The sequence below is a fragment of the Ambystoma mexicanum genome, chromosome 3p (assembly GCF_040938575.1).
Source record: "Ambystoma mexicanum isolate Mex_15411 chromosome 3p, UKY_AmexF1_1, whole genome shotgun sequence".
Classification (NCBI taxonomy): domain Eukaryota; kingdom Metazoa; phylum Chordata; class Amphibia; order Caudata; family Ambystomatidae; genus Ambystoma; species Ambystoma mexicanum.
Genome location: NC_090925.1, coordinates 347,970,592 through 347,991,760, shown reverse-complemented (window position 1 = coordinate 347,991,760; position 21,169 = coordinate 347,970,592). Strand labels below are relative to the sequence as shown.

The following is a 21,169-nucleotide window of genomic DNA, read 5'->3' as shown; positions in this document are numbered from 1 at the left end:
CAGGAAGTGAAGACTGGTTGCAATGGGGGTCACCACAATCGGGTGACGATGGGACATCTTCAATGGACAAAGGAGCAGGCCATGCATGGTTTCCATCAAGTCTAAAAGATTGAAAATGCAGGAGGAAGCATCTTTTAGCACAAGCTGAAGATCCTCCACGTTCCAAAGATGCACTCGGAACGATGACTGCTGCTCTCTAGTAGCACAGTCATCTTGGCATGCTAGCAACTCTAACATGTGCAGTATTTGAAAGGGCGCAGGACTATAAGGTCCAAAACATGGTAGAAAGATCTGCTGCCACAGCCCATCTTGTGCATATTGCAGTTGCAACCAAAAAGTTAGGATGCAAAGTACCTTAACCACCCCTCACTTTTTAAGGTGGTGTGCAGCTTTTAAAAATAGGTTTGCCAATACTTGGTCTTAGACCTCATCAATTTCCCTACAGGCATTGGCAGAAAGACAAGGGAAGTAAAGCGCAGGTCTATGGGAGGAAAGCAGCAAAAAAAAAAACTTTCTTAAGAACGGAGAAAAGGTTGATCTTGCAAGGATACTAGTTTCCAAGCATAGGTCCCTTTGGAGAGTTCAAACTTTAATCAATAGTGCTCGCAAAAGCTTGGGGATGTATCTTTGCAGTAAAGGTTAAGCTACCAAATCCAACTGGGGTGTGGTGTGGTGGGGAGGGTGGGGGTAGGGGAAAGGGGGCACAAGAAATGGCAACAAGCCAAATCTTTAATTGAGGCCTCGGAGAACCTGTAGCACGCAATACATTGAAGTTACCAAATGAGTGTTTGAGGTTAGTTGCTGGCTTCTGTTGATGGCACATGTTTTGGTTAACCAATGAACTATTGTATGTTTCATTTTTTTTTTCTCCTAACAATCCTTTTTGTTACCTTAGGTGGCTTGTCATTGGCCATAGAAGGTCCTTCCAAAGCAGATATTGGCTGCACTGATAACCAGGATGGTACCTGTACAGTGTCTTACCTCCCAATGTTGCCTGGAGACTACAACATCCTAGTCAAATATAATGATGAGCACATTCCCGGCAGCCCCTTTGTTGCCAAAATCACTGGTAAGTCCTCCTTGGAACAGTATTACTATCGCTGAACAAGAACGCTAATAGTATCCAAACTCAAATGATCATGGACATTGTGTATTATAGTACAACTCTGCTCGCACATTTGTACTAGTGTGCATGATTTGGGTGAACTGATAAATGCACTTGGTGGCCGAGTCTTGTCAGGGGAGTATCCAGCCTTGCATGAGTAGGGAGGAGGGGAAGAGGGCGAGCCACGAAATATCCTGCTACTTCCCCTCCCAAAATGCAGTGCAAGTGATTCCATACAGTCTCGTTTGCATCCCCCCACCCCATCAACTTTTTTTTGATATCAGTGGCAGATGACATTTTAACACTTACACATGAGAACTGCAAGCCCCTTGTTGATGCACAACACATCTATTAGAGCTCTGACCAGACTGTGAGGCAAAATACACGCAACCCTCCAAATCTGCATATGTATTGCACCAACAGATGTGACTTCACAGAAATGGACATTGCAAGGAGCATTATCAGTCTTTGATACTTGGAGGCACTAAACTGCCATAAGCCAAGTGTCAAATTATTTTGTGGTGCAAAATACCTAAATTGCACTATTATATATTGTCCAACTCTATAGTCATTAGGCTTTTTTTAATTATAATGGCAGTCATGATATATTAACATAAGCTATGAAGTGACTCAGAGCTGCAGATGGCACAGTGCGATTAAATGATTTGCCCAGGACCACACACTTTGGTCAAATTGTGAAACTGTCATGTTATAGTGCATTAGTTTAGCGCCTGATGTACCATTGGTATGATCTCTAAGTGCTATGCGTTGAATGCCCTTGGGTGATGTGGTCCGTGAGTGGCCAGACACATGGTGGGTCTGGGTGGCTGGTGGGAAGGTGTCATAGCAGCGGGAGGCGGTGTGGCTGGAAAGGATGGAGCAGTTGGAGTAGTCTGGGATAACGTCTGTGGGCTCAGGGAAATGAGGCGGTCTGGTGAGTACGAAGGATGTAGGGCGTCTAAGTATAAGATGATTCCGGACCCGGGGAGGTGGGGGGGTAGAGGTGTGGCTGTGTAGCTGGAGTTTGAGACTCAAGGTGGGTGTCCAGACAAACTGGTCGAAAGACATGTGGTCGACGCAATTTCATCGAAAACCAAATGGTCGAATTTTTTTAATTATATATTTATTTTTGGGGTTTTCGTTTTTAAAAAAAAGGTTTTTTTTAGAAAAAAAGGGGGTGGGGGGGGGACCCCCCAAAAAAAGGGTGAAAATAAAAAAAATTAAATTTCGACCATTTGGTTTTCGACCAAATTGGTTCGACCATTTGTCTAGTCAACCAATTTTTTTCGACCAAATGTCTCGTAACCCTCAAGGTGCTCGATTGGTGGCGGTGGGCCTGGGCGCAGTGCGTGCTTGCTTGCCGGCAGGTTTCTTTTGTTTGCTGGTTGGAAAGTGAGTGGAGTGGTTGTGTTCAGGATATCTGTTCAGAGTGTGTAGTTGCTGGGTCAGAGTTGAGGGGGTGGGGGGTGGTCTTGGTTCATGCTCCGTTTTTCAGATTGGAATTCTTCTTTTTGGTAGTGTAAGGGAGCATTGCAGCATGTGGGAGTGTTCAGTTCTCGGTGGGGTCACTGCAGGTAGGGGAGCCCTTTGGTGTCTCACGCCACCAAGATACCCCTGACCAAAGTCTGGTAAATGCAGTGACAGCTAGATTAGAGATGGTGGTATTTGCAATGGTACCTACAAAGGGGAATGCACTTGTCTTTGCTGCACTTACTATGTCATTCGATGCTGGTTGACTGCTGCAGGCCTCACAGGCCAACACGGTCTAGAGCTGCTTCTTCCAGAGCTGCCCTTTGCCTTGGGCCCTTAGCTGGAGGACAATTTAAGCAACTGAACACATCTTCACAGGTTCAGTTGATGAAGGTTTTGCTTTGCATTTCATGTGCTTAAATACTTTATAGTAATGCTTTGGAAGCAATCCACATAACATGATAAACTAGCCTTTCATTATAAAGTATACATCGTCATAGAAATCTGTGCCATAAGAGTACAGCTTTAGTCATATTCTCCCCATCCTGCATGCAAAGTCACAATAGTATCATGCGGATTAATGTGAGCATAACAAATCCCCTCCCCCCGGGTTTTAAAACCATGGTCATTTCATAAAGAATGCAGCATTAGACGCCCTTCTCACCCATTCACATTTCTTGGGGGAGAAATGTCCCTGCTAGTATTCCCCTCCCCCCCTATTAATGTCTAATGACTCCCATTGTAATGCTCTGTGCCAGGACAATGGTGCTGAGTAGGAACACTCTGCCAGTGTGGGCACCTTTCCCATTCGACATCCTGTGAGGGTGCCAAACAGAAGGTTTCACTGCAAAATGTTCCGGTATGGTTCTAAAAGCCACGGGGGTGGGGGCGGGCACAATCTCTCCCCCTCCGCATCCCCTAACCCCCTGGCCCAGTCCGCTACATTGTCTTGTGACCCACTGGGTCAAATGGTTTCTGATTGCATTGAAACCATGGTAATGAGGCAGAATCGTACCACTCCGGTCTTGAGCAGCTCTTACATCTTTACCTAATGCAAAAGGTTAGTTCATCAAAAAATGTTTTACAAGGACTTCAAGGTGCTCTTGCAGTGATCTGTGCTGGCAAATTCACTTGCATTGATTAATGTAGACTATCAAAGGCAACTGTTGCTGGCTTTACGTGGAGTTAAATTGTAAATGCCTGCTACAGCAACTAACTGCACGTGGCTAACCATGCATATTGCTAGATGGTCAAATCACCCGTTGCATTTGTGCTCATTATAGGAGATGATAGCATGCGTATGTCCCACCTGAAGGTTGGTTCCACTGCCGACATACCCCTCAACATCACGGAGACAGACCTGAGCCAGCTGACTGCCACCGTGACCCCTCCATCTGGTCGCGAGGAGCCATGTGTACTCAAGAGGCTCCGTAATGGCCATATTGGTAAGTTGTGTCTAATGATCCTTTCTGTGGAATCACATTGTCTTGTACGTTCTTCAGCTTCTCAATCCTGTCCACATTATGGCCTTTGTCCTTCAATCTCTACTTGCCGAGGTCTGTTTTGCACACTTCATCCACAGAGATTTCACATGTTTTTCTGGCATCTAATGGGACTCTGTAAAGTGCCAGGCACTGCACAGAGGCTACAGTCTAGATCTGACTTTTAAGCATTACTTGTGTTGACCCCCCCACCCCCATTTCTGTTTAATGCCAATAGGTATCTCTTTCGTGCCAAAGGAAATTGGAGAACACTTGGTCAGCATCAAGAAGAACGGGCTGCACATCCCCAACAGCCCCATCACTGTGATGATCAGCCAGTCTGAGATAGGAGATGCCAGTAGAGTGATTGTCTCTGGGCCTGGCCTTACTGAAGGACGCACTTTTGAGACCTCAGAGTTTATCATCGACACAAGAGAAGCAGGTACGGTGCTTATTGATTTGAAACAAGTAGTTAAATACCAGTGTACCGTTCTGGAGAGGTATTTGGGGCAATGCCTTAAACCTTGCCTCAGATTGGGATGGCCTAAGATGTATTGCAATTTAACCCAACCTAGGTTCACCTACTTTGTGTTTGTGGTGATGCAAATTGGCCATAAATCGCTTTAGTCGTTGCACGTGTCGATAAAAAAATTAACTTGGATGCTTTGTGAATGCAGGTCTACTTAACGGTATTACCCAATTGATCGAAATAATGTGAACGAATGGTAGATTTGACTGAATTTGTTCACTACCATTAGTTTGTTTTTTTGGCATTTACACTGAGGGCAGTCCAACTGCAAACAAAATTTTGCCGGCAGACAACCCAGATCCTACTTAAAACTTCTAGGATCTGTGAAAATATTAAGTAGTGCATCTGTTTGCTTTAGACATCTTAGTCCGTGTTACTTTATAGTTTCATGGCTTCTGTAGACTGAGATTATATTTTGGACATTTGCCACTTAAAAAAAATTAGCCACTATGATGGAACGTTATATTTCACAGAGCAGTGTTTAAACCCTTACTGGTCCACTATTCTGAATGACGGGCAGCATGTTTTTAACCATTGGAATATTTGGGTCCTGTGGGAAAAGTGAATACAATATTCTGGTGCTGGAGATTTTCCACAGCCCTCTGCGGGTTCTGAAACTGTCATAAGGCTCACACAAGTGTAACCACAAGTATCTTTACCCTTGCTTGGCAGATGTAACAAAGGAGTCTTTGCTTCACTTGGGTGAAGGCAGAAGATTGCTGGACAAAAGAAGTGAAAGTACCTTGGTGTATAGACCGAGCCCACTATTAAAGCTAATTGTAAAGCCTATGCCAGGTGGCCAACCCTTTATATTGTAATACTAAGAGTGGGGAGAAAAGGGATTACTGCAAAACTGGTAAATACATTCTCATCCAAGATCACCCTGCCAGTACATGGGTTTGAGTTTTGTGTGTTACGACACACATGCAGTACCAATCAGAATTAAATGGGTCCACATGCCACCCAAAAATACAATAGTTATGTGCCAAGCCTAGCAGGTCACACCATTCCCCACTGAAACACAGTAGCACATTGCAAGTGTCCAATGTCAAGCTTCTCCTATGTGAAAAGTGAATTGCAGTGATTTATATTCAGTGCCCTAATACATCACTGGTACCTGCTCAAATTAATTCTTTGCTGCAACCTCCAGGGCCTAAAGGAGGTGGGGTCGGGGGGGTTGAATACCAAAATTAAAAGTTTTCAGTTTGTAAGGGTTCAAAAGTATGTATGCTTTGCCTGCAGAAAATGGGACAAATTCCATGGGCAAGCTGCAGTTATGCACAAGCTACATGCAACGGGTCCACCTCACCTAGGTGCAGTCAAAGAAGCAAGCATTCCAAGAAACCGGGGCAATTTGCTCCCACCCCACTGTTGGAGTTTTCCTAAAATCCACTGTGAAGTAAGACTTCATAAAACGATCACAATAGTTTGTGGACCCCCCAACTCTTGCAATCAGTCTCTACTAATCATGGAACCTTGGTACAGTGGCAGAGCAGTCAGGCTTATAAGTGGAAGATTCGTAAGAGGAAGATTTTTAGCTGTAATTGAGTACACTGAACCTAGTTAGTAATGCAATTTAAAGAAACACACATCAATGTATATTAAAATAGTTTTTATATTTACATAAAATATTCTTTAAGTCATGCAAATTAATAAGTTGAACTCCTCACGTGCCCTTGGCCCTGATGGCTTATCCAATCACCATCTCAAAACAAACCCAGAAGCATGGGTTGAGTTATGTCATACCATCTTTAAAGTGATCTGTGTCCAAAAATAAGTGCCTGAGACATGGAAAACAGCAACCTTAATCCCCATATATAAACAAGGGAACAGATCAGTGCCTTCTAACTACAGTCCCATAGCTTTACTTGATCTGCAGGGGATACTCTTTGCAGGAATGCTCCTTAAAAATCTAACCAACTGGATGAAAGCCTCCCAACGAGGAGACCCCACACAAACTGAATTTGTCAAGGGGATGAGCACAAATGTCAATCGACTCATTCTGAACCTTGAGGCAATTAAAACAAAGACTAACTTGCATGCAATCTTTATAGATCTAAAGCAGGCCTTTGACTCCGTGGATTCAGGTATTTTATGGGACAAATTACAACAATGGGACTGTCCGCAGATACATTGGCAGCCATCAAAACACTTTACTCCTACACATCAGTGAGAGTGTGCCTATCGGCGAAAGGGCTAGTAACAAGGAAAATAGTAACAGCAAAAGGCCTGAAACAAGGCTGTGCCCTTGCAGCAACACTCTTGACATATCTCGTATTGCAATATCACAAGAGATTCATGCCTTTACGCCCATCCTGAATGGCACCCCCGTCCCATGGCTGATCTACGCTGACTATTTGGTCTGCTGGACAAAACCCAGATAGGTCTTCAGAGACTATTAGATGGTTTCACGGCATATGTTAAATCCAATAACCTAATGATCAACATCGCTAAATCACAGGTCATGACCTTTACCATCCAAGGATGCAAATAGAAAGTTAGCAGTGTACCTACAATCAACACGACTAACCCAAGTTCAGACATACAAGTACTTAGGCATTCACCTCAACACAAGCATTTGTGAAAGTGATTGGGAGAACATCCTCTGAGCTAAAACACTATTGTTAGCCTGTCAAGGAGTAATGCTGCCCAAAAAACAGGTATTTCTCTATGCGGCCATTACATACCTTTTTATAGGCAAAAAGTGATTCCCACTCTGTTATGGTGCAGAAACCATCTTGAACCTCTCCTGCCATACATGGGATAGACTGGAAGGCTTATTCTGCCGGAAAGTGCTGGCACTAACAACTTCATTCCTTATCGCCAGAATACGATTTGAAATGGGTCTTCAATCCATACAGTCACGATTTCTATGGAAATCTCTTGACTTAGTCATCCACTATTTTTCGAAATATCTCCCTGCTTTCAAAATCGAGAAGACACATCTACCCACCTCAAACAATTTTCTACTGAATAAATAGACCATCTGTATAGGATGAATTCATGAACTGGAAACCTCATTAGAAACATTAAAATGCAATCCGCTAGCAGTAAAGAAAAAAAGACAAAAATGAAGATTAGTTACAGGCGCAGAATCTGAAGGCACTCAACTATCCATTAATTGTCTGGTTGAAGCCCAAAAGCTGAACCAACTGCCTCCATACCTTCAGCATTTCCCGTCTCCAAAACAATGTGATCTCTCCCTACGCCCTGAGGCTCAACCTTCTGCCAGCACATGAAGTTCTTGGTTAAATGAAACAATTGGGAGGCTCACCTAACACCTGCTGTTTTTGCCATAACACTCAGGTTGAAACACTACACCATATGGTGATGAAATGTGAGGCCTTAACTGAGATGACGGATACACGCAGCCTCTATTGTTAGGGAGAATTATCATGTGCCGATTCCCTTCACCTTGGAGACCCCCAGCAACTTTGCTGGATATTGAGGACTTGATTTTATTTACTTGGAGAGAGTGTTAACCTTTTTCCCCACTCTTGTATTTTGATGTGTTTTACTCTTGTGTTCTTTCATTATGGAGTTTTGAACAACTTCATAGGCATCATCTTTTCATTTGCGTCACACAGCATCCTCAGTGCAGTGACGCAGGGAAGCCTTTTAGGCTGTCCCAAGGTTTTGTATACCTTCTGTGGGATAAACTGTTTCCCAGAGAAAGTAAAGTGAAATTGACTTTACTAGTCTTCAAGTTCCTAGACCCAGCACACACTATTTTACAATAGAGTGCTGGAGGGTTACCTAGTATCCCCTATGTCTAGAAACTCATGTAGCAGTCAAATGCTAGCCTTTCCTCTCAAAATGGCTGGTGGCATTGGTTTTACAACGAACTACCATGATTTTTCCAGACCGTGAAAACCGGTAGCATTAAATCGCGGGAGCCATGTTTTTCAAGATGGCGTTTGAACCTCCTTTGTTTAAACTGGTCCCGGTCGTCTTTTTTTTCGCCATTTTCTTTTTGGAAAGGTCCTTTTAGAGTTTCTCTGCATGCCAAACCAGGTTTGGTCCCTTTGTTCTTAAGCCTTTGGTGGGTTTCAGTCTGAAGACAGTCTCTGGGGCAGGCAGAAAGTGAGGGAAGTGCCCGAAACCCCCTATGCTTAGTCTCCTAGGAGACCCAAATGCACTTTGGTGTGATTGGCTGGCTCACTGTCCGGCAAGGACAGCCACCCTGCTGGGTGAGTGGCAGCTAGGCTGGAATGAATGGGCGAAAACTGTTTAAAAGGCGCGTTTCTTGGTTTGGAAGGCAGTCGACGACTGAAAGAATCGAATAAAGAGCTGGAACAGGACAGCGGCTGCAATACTGGACCGTTGGTTTGCCCGGTGAAGCCCTGCTGCAGGTCTGAATCGGCAAGTTCATCTCGACAGAGAAGCCCTTCAATGACGACTTCTCACTTGTGGGACCAATCCATTCGTAAGCCACCTGGATACCATTTTCGGAGCTGGTTGCATTTTCCTCAGAGTGCTGCAGGAAACCGAATATCAAGGCAGAAGGCCACCAGTGTGTGTGCTGGACTACAGCTACCGGAATTGAAGGTTTGCCTTTGCCAGCTTTTTTGACCAGTCCCTGTGCAGTGCAGAGGTCCCCTGACATCCTCCCTCTTGTCCCTACGACTGAGGCTCAGGAACAGGGAGATCTGCAGGAACTGCCAGGAACAGATGTCTTCAGCTGCATCTTTTTCTTCATTATAAGGTACTGTGAAAACCTGACGGGGAAAACTTGCCTCACTGCGAAAGTGCATGAAACTTTGGCAACTTGCAAGCCTAGTCAGCTTGTGACCCAACATATGAATCTGTCTTTTACAAACTACTTCTGAGATCTTTGGCAAAGACTTTTCCATTTAACTTCCACAACTGCTTTATCCTATACAAGACTTTAGCCACTTCTCTTTGGCCTAACCTATTGCATTCTCTGAACTCAAACTATTTGCACTGTTTTAGAGTAACTGTAATATTTGTTTTATTAACTTATGCCTTTTTGCTCCTACTTCAAATGCTCTGCCATTTTTCGCCTCCTTCAAAGTAGTTTAAATGCCTCACAACCTGATCTTGTGGAGTACTAAAGTGTGTGTGTGTGTGTGTGTGTGTGTGTGTGTGTGTGTGTGTGTGATCTAGATTGTCTCCTAGTTAATGTTTTATAAATGAGTTTTACTAAGAAACCTTGAGTAGAAGATTATATTTGAATACTTGCAATTCTAGACCTATAACACCCTTACATCTCACATTCCCTCTTGAGATAAGCCTGGCTGCTCAGCAGCGCTACCACAACTGTGCAGAACAGACTTATACCAAAGGTTGGTTTTGCTTACACCTGTAGTTCTAGTTGTGTGTGTAGTGGTCCCAAAGGGTACTGCATACAAACTTTGCCTAACATCTATCACGAAACAACACCGCGCTCGCTCCTGAGGAGCGATGGAACTCTGTACTGTTGGGGCAATGAAAAAACTGATCTTTGCAGTACTGCAGTTCTGGATTGAAATTTCGAAAACTTGGGTGCTATGGATATCAACTGGAGGAAGACTTTTTGGGACTTTTTGCTTTGGCCCCTTTTCCTACCTTTTCTTTTATGTAAATGACTAAATGAAAAAAAAGTTTAAACTAAATTCATAATAAAAAAAGATGCCTTTAAATACTTAGTACATTTAACCAAAACACACAAATACTTGTAGATATTTTTGAAAGGCCACTGCTTAGTTTGTAGTTGCTTGCGATTACAATTGTTGCAGCGTTTGCACGAATGACCGTTCTACCTTAACTGTACTACCGCGCACTTGCATAAGACGGAAGAAACAGTAATCACATTTAGTTAGCAAAACCACATACGATAGTCTTTTTGGAAGGAAAACAGTTTGTTAGGTAAATACTAGCCGAGCTTAAGATTCTAGAGGTAGTTTTTTGCACAGCAAGGCTTTTAAAGTCTTCAACACAACCCTAGCTAAAAGGCAGTTTGGAGAGGCTCAAAGTCTTGTAAAGCAGCAGAACGAAAGCACCTGTGGATATTTTCTAGTGTCTAGTACTAAAGATGCAAGAAGATCAAACCAATGTTGGAGACCTGGTTAAAGACTGTCTAAAGGGACACAAGCCGCAGCTTAGGTCTGAGGTAAGAGGTGGACACCTACGTGCTCTAACGCTCTGGCACGACGGTTTGCATTAATAGGTTTGAAGAAATATTTGTGGCTGGATTCTCCTTGATGTGGGAGCACTGGACCTGACCTATGGATTCCTTTGTCTGATTACAAAAAGCAGGACAATGGACGATCTCACAGCAGCAGTCTCGAGGATGGACCTCTGGCACATATTTCTTCAGCTCTTGTCAATCTGCAGTTTTGGCACCTTTTCTTCAGCACCAACAAAGGACATGATTCGCACAGTCAGTCTTCTTTCGATTCCTGGAATCCAGCACTCTGCTCAGTACTTGGATAAATCCGATTGTGTCTCTGGAGTTTCACCTGGTGCTCAACAAAGACTTGGATGGATTCGGCATTTCAAAGATGTTGCACTTCAATTGGGTCAGAGGTCTCCTGGTATTGGGGTTCTGCAGCTATGGAGAGGCACAGTACCTCGGGAGATGGCTCAGATTGGAGTTAGTCTCGGTACAGGTTGTTCCCATCCTCCAAAGGGAAGGAGTCCTTGAGTTCCTCTGTCGCACACAAAACATGGTCCGGACAGCAGCGGTTGCTTCATTGTTGCAAAGGGTCTGCAGGCGTCTCTGGTCGTCTTCAGTTTCCAGCGGTTGACTCGACTTTCACCTCGAACCTCACCTTTTATTCAGTTTAGCTCTCACTCCACTGCAATCTCAGGCCGACAAAGGGCAAGGGAGTGAAGAACTCCTCCCCCCACCCCCTTCCTGCCTGCCCAGACAAACTGGAGCCTAGGCTGGGGACACTCAAGGGTTCCTGCCAAAGACAAAACGCACAGAGACCTCCCTCTCCCAGAATGGTAGAAGGGCTAACCAGAACAACCACGCTAGGGATGGGGGGGGGGTGGAGTGAGTAAGGAGCCACCAAGTTAGAACTTGGGTAGCCCCATTGTGCACAACCAAGACTGTGAACACAGTTCTGCAGTAAAAAAATAACTTGATAGATGGTAGAACACATCCACTGCCACCAGCCATAACTAGAGGGTTGTCTTTGACTAAAAAGTACCAGGAGCAGAGATAAAGAAGATGCAAAGTATACTCTTGGCACTCCAAATACAGTGGTGTGTGCCTGTCAGAATATAAAGCTTCCTTTCTTCTCCTGCTGTCCCTTCTTTCCCTTCTCTGGATCCCTTGCCTCTGCCCTCTGCCACCTCTCTTGCTTCCCCTACTTCTCCGGCTGCCCTGTTGCCTCCAGCCTCTGGCACCTTCATCCTCCTTGGCTACCTTGCCCTCTCCTCCTTCCTCTTCTGCCCTCCCTCTGGCTCCTTCTACACTTCCACTGGGCATACCTCTAACCTGTACCCCTCCATAGAAGTCTTTCAAGGTTGGCAACCTTCTCCACATTACCACTCAACTTAAGCTCAGCTGCCACATTCCAACATCTGCAATCTCTGGGAGGAACTCTACCTTGACGTTATCGTTATTACCGAAACATGGCTCACAGCCATATTTGACACTTGGATCTGGGTGCAGAGAGTATCTTGTAGCCATCAGAGAGAACAGTCTTGAGGGGGGTGTACCCTTGTTCTTCCCAAAATGGATCCCTGCTTCGATCATTCCTATACAGGTCTAGTGCTCCTTTGAATGACTGGTCTGCAGGCTCTATCTCTGCTGGCCGCTCACTGTCGCTACTCTCTACCAGCCAACTGGTCAGATAACCTCCTTCCTGTCGGAGTGGGTGGACCTCACCTCCTCCCTCCTGGCCTTGACTTCTCAACTCCTGCTTGGAGACATCAACATCCACCTGGATGCGTCCTGTCCCTCTGGACTTTGGCAACCTCTGCAATTCTTTCTCTCGCTATTCTTCTCTGGCCCGACTCGCTCTGCAGGGCACAACCTGAATGTTCATCTCCTCAGACCTCTCCCTCTAACCCTCTCACCACTCCTCTCTCCTGGAGTGACCACTTTCTCCTCTCCTCCTACACCCCTTTAGGCCGAACCAACCCCTGCACTGCCACCCACCTTCTCGGTCATCCGACCACGAAGCGTGTGCGGCTTTCGCCGCCACTTTCTCTCCCCCTCATGCACCTCTGGCTGACTCTCATCCTGACACAGCCCTTGCCAACCTCCATTTTTCTGATACTCTCGATGTACTTGCCCCTGTCATGAGGATCTGCTTGAAGCCCAAAGCCAAGTGCAACTCTTGGTAAAACTTAGACCTCTTTACTCTTACATGCAAGTGTAGGGTGGCTGAGAGGAAATTGCTGAAATTTTGTGCAGACAAACTGGCCAGCCACCTGCTCCAAAGGCAGTACTGACTGTCCACATTAAGAAGAGCGCTCACATCCAAGCCTGTCTCTGCTGCATCGAACAACTCTGCAAGGAGCTGGCCAATCCTGCTGCAGTCTTTACCTCTCCTGTCCCCTCAGGCCCTCTACACTTCCTTTGCTTCACATTTTATCTCTAAAACGCTAAAACGCAGGACATCCTGTCCTCTTCCTTTCCTTTGTTCACCCCTGATGAGGTTTCTAGACTAGTCCGATCTATGAAAGTCTCGTCAAAATGGGTTCTTCCCTTTTCATCCAAAACCATCAAAGACCACATTGACATCCTCGCTCCAGCCTTGACCGACTTCTGCAACCTCTCCTTTTCCTCTGGAGCCTTTCCCTCACCCTTGTGCACCCTTTTAAACCCTCAGCCATCCCCTCCTGCCCAGCTAACTATTGCCTGATCTCCATTACTCCTTTTCTGGGCAAACTCTTGGAAAAGCTGCCCATCTCCCAGCTAAACCTTCACACCGAATCTGTTGGCTGTCTCCATGACCATCAGTCTGGCTTCAGAGTGGCCAGAAGCATGGAAACTGCTCTCCTGAACATCCGTGAAGATCTGCTCTCCAACCTTGATACTAACCACCCTTCTGTACTCGTCCTACTCAATCTTCTGCTTTTGATACTGTCAACCATGCCATCCTGCTCGACCGGTTCCGTGATAACCTGGGTATCACTGATCAGTGCCTGGCACAGCTGACCTCCTTTCTGACTGTGACCCTCCCAGGTCTCTAGCTGTGGTGTTCCCATGGGGTCTAAAATTTCTCCCTGGCTGTTCAACCAATAGCTGGCACCTCTTGCCCACCACATAGCACTGAACGTTAGAGCAGAGAGAAGCTATGCGATGACTCTGCTCACTTTCAGACTCCACTCAGCTGCCTCTTCTCCCTCTCATACCAGATTCTGTTCGCAATCCAGGAGAGGTGCTCCGCCAACTATCTCTGCCTTGATGCCATTAAGACAGAGATCCGCCTAATCGACTGACCATTCCCATCACTCTCTGGCTGCCCACCCTGCTCCCACCTGTGAGGCTAAGAACATCTGGGTCATCTTCAACTCCACACTCCTCCACTCCTCTCCTGATGTCTCGAACTCTAACTACCAGCTGCACCGCCTCAGGTATTCGTCTTTTCCTCAGAAGCTCACGATTTCCAGAGCTCTGATTCTCTCTAGGCTGGACTACTGCAACAGCCCCTTTCTTAATCTACCTGCCTCTACTCTCCGTCCTCTACAACTCATTAAGACTAGGACTGCAAGACTTGTCCTTGACCTCAAGCCCAGGGATCATATTTCTCCAGCTTTGAAACTCTCCATTGGCAGCAAGGATCAAGTTCATGACCCTCTGCATTGCCCACAAGGCTTTCTGGGGCCTTGGACTGCAATACCCCCAACTCTGTTGAAATATCTTCCTACTCCAAATCTTCGCTCCAACTCCTTGAGGGTCAGTTGCTTCTCCCAGCAATGAGTTTGGGGCAGATCTTTCTTCGGCTGGTGCCTCCCTCTGAAACTGCATGCCTGCTTCTCTGAAATTTAGCAGAACATCTCTTATTCAGGAAGCACCTCAAACTTCCTTTGTGTCTGACTTCTCTCTTCCTCACCCCTGCTGACCTCATGTATGATACATGTACTGGTCACCTGGCAACCCTCTGAACTTGGGGCCAGGACGCTGCCTGTCCAGCTGCTTACCCGCACTGCCACCCCCTGCACTTATGGTCTGTATATGTAACCCTACAGTGCTGTTCCCTGCACTTGCTGTCTGCACCTCTTACACTCGCACTTGCCACCTCTTGGCTGTACTACTGTGTTCTGATTCCTTGTCCTGCACTGGTCCACCCTCCCCTGGCACTTCTCCCCTCCACGCTCCCTTCCATTTGCACATTCTCCATGTCACTAGGCCTAGTAGGATCGTTGTTCTTGTCCTCCCTCCGTTTCCCCTACCTTGTCATGCCTTGAAGCACTTGTTTTATAGGTGCATTATAAATGCCATCTCATACAGACCAATCATTAATCATTTTATGCAGGTCAGTTTATAAGGAGTTAGTGGCTGCAAACCCGAACCAGTTTATAGCAGATAATGGAATTGGGTATTGAAGGGGCCAGGCCCTAAACCTTTTTCCAAAGTAGGCCCTGCAAGACATTCAAATCCGCTGCTGCGGAGGCTGCAACAAAGGCAGTAGGCACTGCAGGGATCGGCCCTGCAACTGCATCGACCCAGGAATAGGGGGTGGGGGGTGGTAAGCACCTCCGGTGGAAACTCCACGAAATGTGGACCCAGTTCCTGCTTTGGGGAAAATCGGAGCAGATCTATTTGAGCTCTGACGACAGTAACAATGATTTGTCTGACTACATGGACCATGAAGGAGGTGAATCTGAAAGCAGTGGGACTACATCCCCTGAACACAAGGAGGCACGTCAGTCCAGACCCCATGCCACTGGCTCCTTGCGTCCCTCAGCCGAGGGATGTGTTGCTGGATATTCTAACGACTGCACACACTGGTTATGGAGATTCAGCAAAGGATGCTCGCCGATGCCACCACAGGGCTCAACCTTGGAGGCCTCTGAAGAGTCTAAGGGAGGGTGGGGGTGCAGACCCTTGACGTCATCCGACTCCTCCACCCCTGCATCGCGACCAGGCTCCAACTGGAGCCCCGGCCCTGCACACAGGCACGGACACGGCAACCATGGCTACAGGCTTAGAGGACGACTATTTTGTGCCAGCTGACAGGGAAATACCACACGTGGATGAGCCCCATGGGGCCTCCCCACCAGATGAAGTTGGATCCTTTCATTCCATGATGTCCAGAGCCTCTGAGCTGTTTCAGGTATTACCTGTGGAGCCTGAGGGATTCCTATACCAGCAGTGTGAGTCAAGGAGAAAGACCTGACAGTTCCTTTACTGGATGACATCTGGGAGGAAGGCCTGGCGCTAATGAACCAGAGTATGTCCCCGCCCAAGTATGACAGATTGGAGAAAAAGTACACAGTACCAGATTCAGCTCCCAGGGGCCTAAGATCTCAGCCAACGCCCAACTCTGGTCTCGGCTGCAGCCAGGAAGCGCCTAGCGAACCAATCGTCTGCAGCCATGGTACCTCTGGACCAGGAGGTGAAGATGCTGATGCAATGGGCAAGAGGATAATCTACACAGCAGCCTCTACCATCAAGGCAGCTAACGCCCTGGCCATGTTGTCCCGATAGGACCGGGAACTACTGCACAAGCTGGAACCTATTCTAGACTTCCTGCCAGAGGATGACAAGGTTGAGGCGCTAGAACTATTTTTAAAGAAGTGGCCTCCAGAAGGGTTTCTGCCACATGGGGAACAGAGTGGCCTTGCGTCAAGGCTGGTTGAAGGCAAACTTCCTCAAGGACTTTCAGGCTAAGGTACTGGATATGCTGTTAAATGGTGAAAACCTCTTCGGCAAGGCAGTCGACAAGTCTTTACAAGCCATAAAGATGGACACTGCACGCTCCCTGAAAAACCTACAGCAACGTAGACTGTCATACATTTGTTGGTCCATGGGAATACCCAGCAGATATTCCAAGGGTTATATTACTCCGTACCAACGGCCTTCACGCTCTGCCACCCGAAGTGTACAGGGGTTGCTCTCAAGGCAGCGTAGAACCACGCTGGCACTGCCCACAGGGCAGGACACCTACCCCCAAGCAAGCCTGAACCGGCTGTGGCCTCGGGCCCCCACTTATGCACCCCAGTGGGAGGCCGGTTGACAAAGTTAGAGTGGAAGATTACCACAGACAGATGGGTGCTGGACGCTCGCGGACAGGGGCACAACTTAGAGTTCCAACGCAGGTGTCCTTGTGTTCCACCAGTACAGAGACAAGAACACTGACCACAATGTGATATATAAATGCCATTACTGTCCCTGTGAATGAAGTCTGGGTGTAGGAAGTGTGTAAAAAGCATCTCTAAAGAGTATTTACTAGCTTTGTGCTGATTCTGGAAAAATATTTTTAACGTATATTTGATTGTTACGTAGATTGCCCTTTGAAAGAATGCTTATTTAAAAACTGATGTTAAATAACTAAAACCTTGAGTGTAAGTGTTACTTGGCTACTTGTAGCTGTGAATTTCATTGCTACAGCTCACATTTACCCCCTTGAGAAGCCTGGCTGCTCAGTCACACTACCAACGTGTATAGTACAGGCCTATACCAAAAGGTGTTACCTTATACCAAGAGGACAAGTGTTGTGTAGTCTCCCACAGTGTTACTACATCAATTATTGCCCAACAGGCGCCTTCTCCCAGCCCTCTAAAAACGCCTGTATTTAAGCGGTATGTCAGTAATAAAATCGCGGCAAAAATGCTGTGGTTTACACCTGTAAAGGTGTACCCCATTATACCATTTTAAGGGGAACAGGGGTTGCGGTGGTGTCCCCCGCATCCTTTACATGGATTGCGGCGGCAAAACCACAGCCTTTTTGCTGCAATTTTAACACATGGAACCATTTAAGCAGCACCAAAAGATGGAAGTTCACCCAAGGGGCAAGAGGGCAGCAAAGCAGTCACGACTGAAAGAATGGATGGTGGTGACCCCAGGCAGACATTATGGCTGTACTGGTGGCCCGCCACTCATCCAGGCCATGAAGGCGCCCCACCTCAGAGGCAGCACAGTAACATCCCAGAAGAGATTCTCAAGATGGTAGTCACTCCAACCAGCAACCATTTGTGGGGACGAGGGATTTGGTTAGTAGTTACGTAAAGTTGAATTGTACTGTGCACTGCTACCACCCAGGGGTAGTCTGAGCTTAAAAAAAGGGCAGGACAAAGGAGCCAGGTTCCAGCCATTCTGATCAAGCCAGGTCCTAAGATTCATTATCCCATCTAGATGGAAGTGCTCCAGCAGCGAAGATATTTGAGGAATGGACAGGAGGGTTTTGGCTGGATAAGTACTCACTTGGTGTCTGGCTTAATCCAACCCTCGACTCCCACCAGACCGACCAGTCTAAAAACCACCAAACCTTCATCCACACACAGATGTGCATTAGTTGTCGGGCTAACCCAGTTTAGCCTACTCTGGACTGGGCTCAGAGCCCACAAACAGCTATTTTAGGCCTACCTCAAGGTCCACATAAATGGCCAGCGCAAAATGGCGAGGAGAACAGCTTAAATACATTGGTACTCCCATAGCTACCATACTAGTACATTAGGCTACAAATGCAATAGAAATGGCTGCACCCCTGGTGAAGCTAAATTGTGATGGACCAAAATGGGGTGCTTAAGCACACTTACCTTGGTAGATTAATGTCTTACATCAAAGGGCTGGAGTGGCAGGGGGGACTTTGGTGGGCACAAAAATAGTCCATACCATGGAAGTTGGTAAGAAGGAAAAAGGGGGTATAAAATAGGACAAGAGCCCCCCCAAAAACACGTTGTGCTCTAATAAGGTATTTGTTTCTCTTTTAGGTTATGGTGGTCTGAGTCTATCTATTGAAGGTCCCAGCAAAGTTGACATAAACACTGAAGACCTCGAAGATGGCACCTGTAAAGTAACGTATTGCCCCACAGAACCTGGAAACTACATTATCACCATAAAGTTTGCTGACCAACACATCCCTGGTATGTGTTTACACTTTGTCGTCCTGTGTGCTCCATGGTAGTCTTTGAAAGAGGCCAAGGTGAGTTTAGGTACAGCATTTGAGCAAATTGTTTGGTTATTTTTCAGGAAGTCCTTATTCGGTGAAGGTGACTGGAGAGGGACGCCTTAAGGAAAGCATCACCAGCAAGCGTCGGGCCCCATCTGTTGCGAATATTGGCAGCCAATGCGACTTGAGCCTGAAAATACCAGGTAATTGATGTTTTTGTCCTGAGGCATGTTATGTAAGATTTCTCTTTACAGCACCTTTCCCTCCAAATGTATGGCCCCCTCCAAACATTTTTGCTTTTATATATTTTTTTTATTTGAACTGCTGTATTTGCAGTGAAGACATGGGGAACCTGACTTGTCCTTCTGGCTGTCAGTACTGGGAAACATTGTCAGACTTTGTTGCCACTTATCATTGTACAATGCATCTTACATTGCAGTACAATGGGCTTCACCTTTTGTTTTGCCCTAGACTAACACTGAGAGGATTTCGGATTACTCTAGGTGTGAAGACCGTGCCCCAGCTTATTCTAACGATGACCGAGGAAGGTCCGACTAGACGCTCTAAATCTGGCGAAAAATCATCTAGGGTGTCGAGAGAAACCTCTCCGATACCTCACAAAAAGCACAAGACAGGCCGATCTGTGCATAAACCGAAGGAGACACCAGACAAAATGGTCAGGTGCCAAACCATCATCAAAACCTTTGTCCAATGTCTCCTTAATGCCTTTGTCGAAGACTTGCTCAACACCAGTGTCAAAGGTGGCGTTGAACCTGCCTCGCCAGTGCTTAAATCTAAAGCTTGTTCAACTTTATCAAAGCCAGCGTCTACAATATTGACACCATCAATGCCTTTGTCGAGGGCAACATTGATTCCGGCACCAGTATCGACACCTTTGGCAAAACCAAGGTCAATGCCCTCACAAACAGGTAACATTTTTCACCCTGTGCCAAGGAAAGACTTTCCGGTATATGGCCTCTATGAGGAGGAACAATCCTCGGATGAGATTTCCCCTTTTGAGGTAAAATATGGAAAAGGGGATTTTCCTGAAGAACTAATTGACCCTCAATCTAAAATGTGTGACCTCCGACTGTCTCGAAACAGCTAGTGGTGTAGATACGTCACCTGAATTGGAATTCGACAAACCTGACCCAGCTGATCATGCAGACTCTGCATATAGAAATATTATGAATAGGGGGGTGGAGTTCATGGGGTGGAACAGAAATGCACCCACCTACAAACAGGATGACATGACAGACATTCTTGGTCAAGGTTCCTTTTGTTACTTTCACACAGCACTTCAGAGGAAGGTTATGGCTGCATGGCAAACCCCAGAATCTGGACCAGCGGTGAACAAAGATTTTGCTAGGAAATACCTTCCTCTGACCCTGACTATTTAACTAAGCATCTTTTACCTGAAAATTTAGTAGTCCAGGCAGCTACATTCACTAGACAATCGGCATACCCTTCTTTTCCCTCAGATAGGGACAACAAGAGAATTGATGCCTGGTCTCGCAAGATTTTTTCTTCGAGCAGTCTGGCTTTAAAGTCATCAAATGTGACTTGCACCCTTGCAAGATTCACATACACCCTGTGGGAATGTATTAGTGCAGTGGCTGAACACATTCCTGAGGGCGAGGAATGAGACTGCTCCCTTGCGATTGTGAAAGATGGAAAGGCGGCTATGGCAGATGCCTTCAATCAGGACTGTACACTGCAGCAGTTACACAGCAGGATTTTTTGATCCTCTGGAAGTGGCTGTGGGTGTCTTAGCTCTTATTCATTGCATGTTCGATTCCAGTAATCTGCTTGTCTTCATCTCAAAGATCCAGCCCTTTTGTACAGGGACCCAGCCCATTGGCATTCATGCCACATTCAAATGTTGGGGGGTGGGGAGGTGCCTCCCAGTTATAACTGGTTCCAGGCACGCATGCCAGAAGACGAACAATGGAGTGTCCAACTCATCACCTGCTTCCTGTCCTCACACTCTGGAGCTTGGGGTGGTCTTGGGCAGGGTCTCCTGCCAAAGATAAAAGTCACAAAGGCCTTTCACACCCTGAATGATAAGGGGGGGGGGGAGGACCAAGAAAAGTAACTGAAAAAAGACTGGTGCCATTTTGGGAAAATGGTAACCCAAAGGTGCATTACTGCAGCTGTGGAAACAGCCTGCAAGTAGTTGCACAGAAATGGTAGAAAAGGATCCACTGCCACCAGCCATTTAGGTTAAGCTTGTCACTGTAACAGCAATGTTACAGGAGCAGTGAGAAAGATGCATTGTAGCCCCTCAGCACTCCACATAAGGTAGTGTGTGTTGATCTCGCAAAAGAAAAGGTAGGAAAGATAAGTGTTCTTCTATCCTTGGGAACAGTTCTCGCGCAAAATAAAAAAGGAAGCCCATGGTGCGCCCCAGAAACACTGCACAAAGTGTGCTGCAAAAGTAAAATACTGATGCCTGTCATGACTCGTGAGAGTGACTGCGTGGGGAAGGAGTCCCACTCACTCGGGAGACAAACCATCAAAAAAAATCCAGAAGTCCAGAGAAGTGCTGATGGTTTCACAGGTGAAG

General features: G+C 46.4%; 1 protein-coding gene and 1 long non-coding RNA gene across 6 annotated transcripts in view; one reads left to right on the top strand and one right to left on the bottom strand.

Annotated features, from left to right (window-relative positions):
- Positions 1-21,169, bottom strand: part of LOC138580431 (uncharacterized) — a 624,618-nt gene that overhangs the window by 413,059 nt on the left and 190,390 nt on the right. The window lies entirely within an intron of this gene.
- Positions 1-21,169, top strand: part of LOC138580430 (filamin-A-like) — a 456,077-nt gene that overhangs the window by 382,964 nt on the left and 51,944 nt on the right. For all 5 annotated transcript variants that reach the window (XM_069650971.1, XM_069650969.1, XM_069650970.1 and 2 more), the window contains 5 exons: positions 896-1,069; positions 3,859-4,020; positions 4,295-4,498; positions 18,425-18,577; positions 18,684-18,806. In XM_069650971.1, the coding sequence (XP_069507072.1) occupies positions 896-1,069; positions 3,859-4,020; positions 4,295-4,498; positions 18,425-18,577; positions 18,684-18,806 (816 nt within the window). The remainder of the gene's footprint in view (positions 1-895; positions 1,070-3,858; positions 4,021-4,294; positions 4,499-18,424; positions 18,578-18,683; positions 18,807-21,169) is intronic.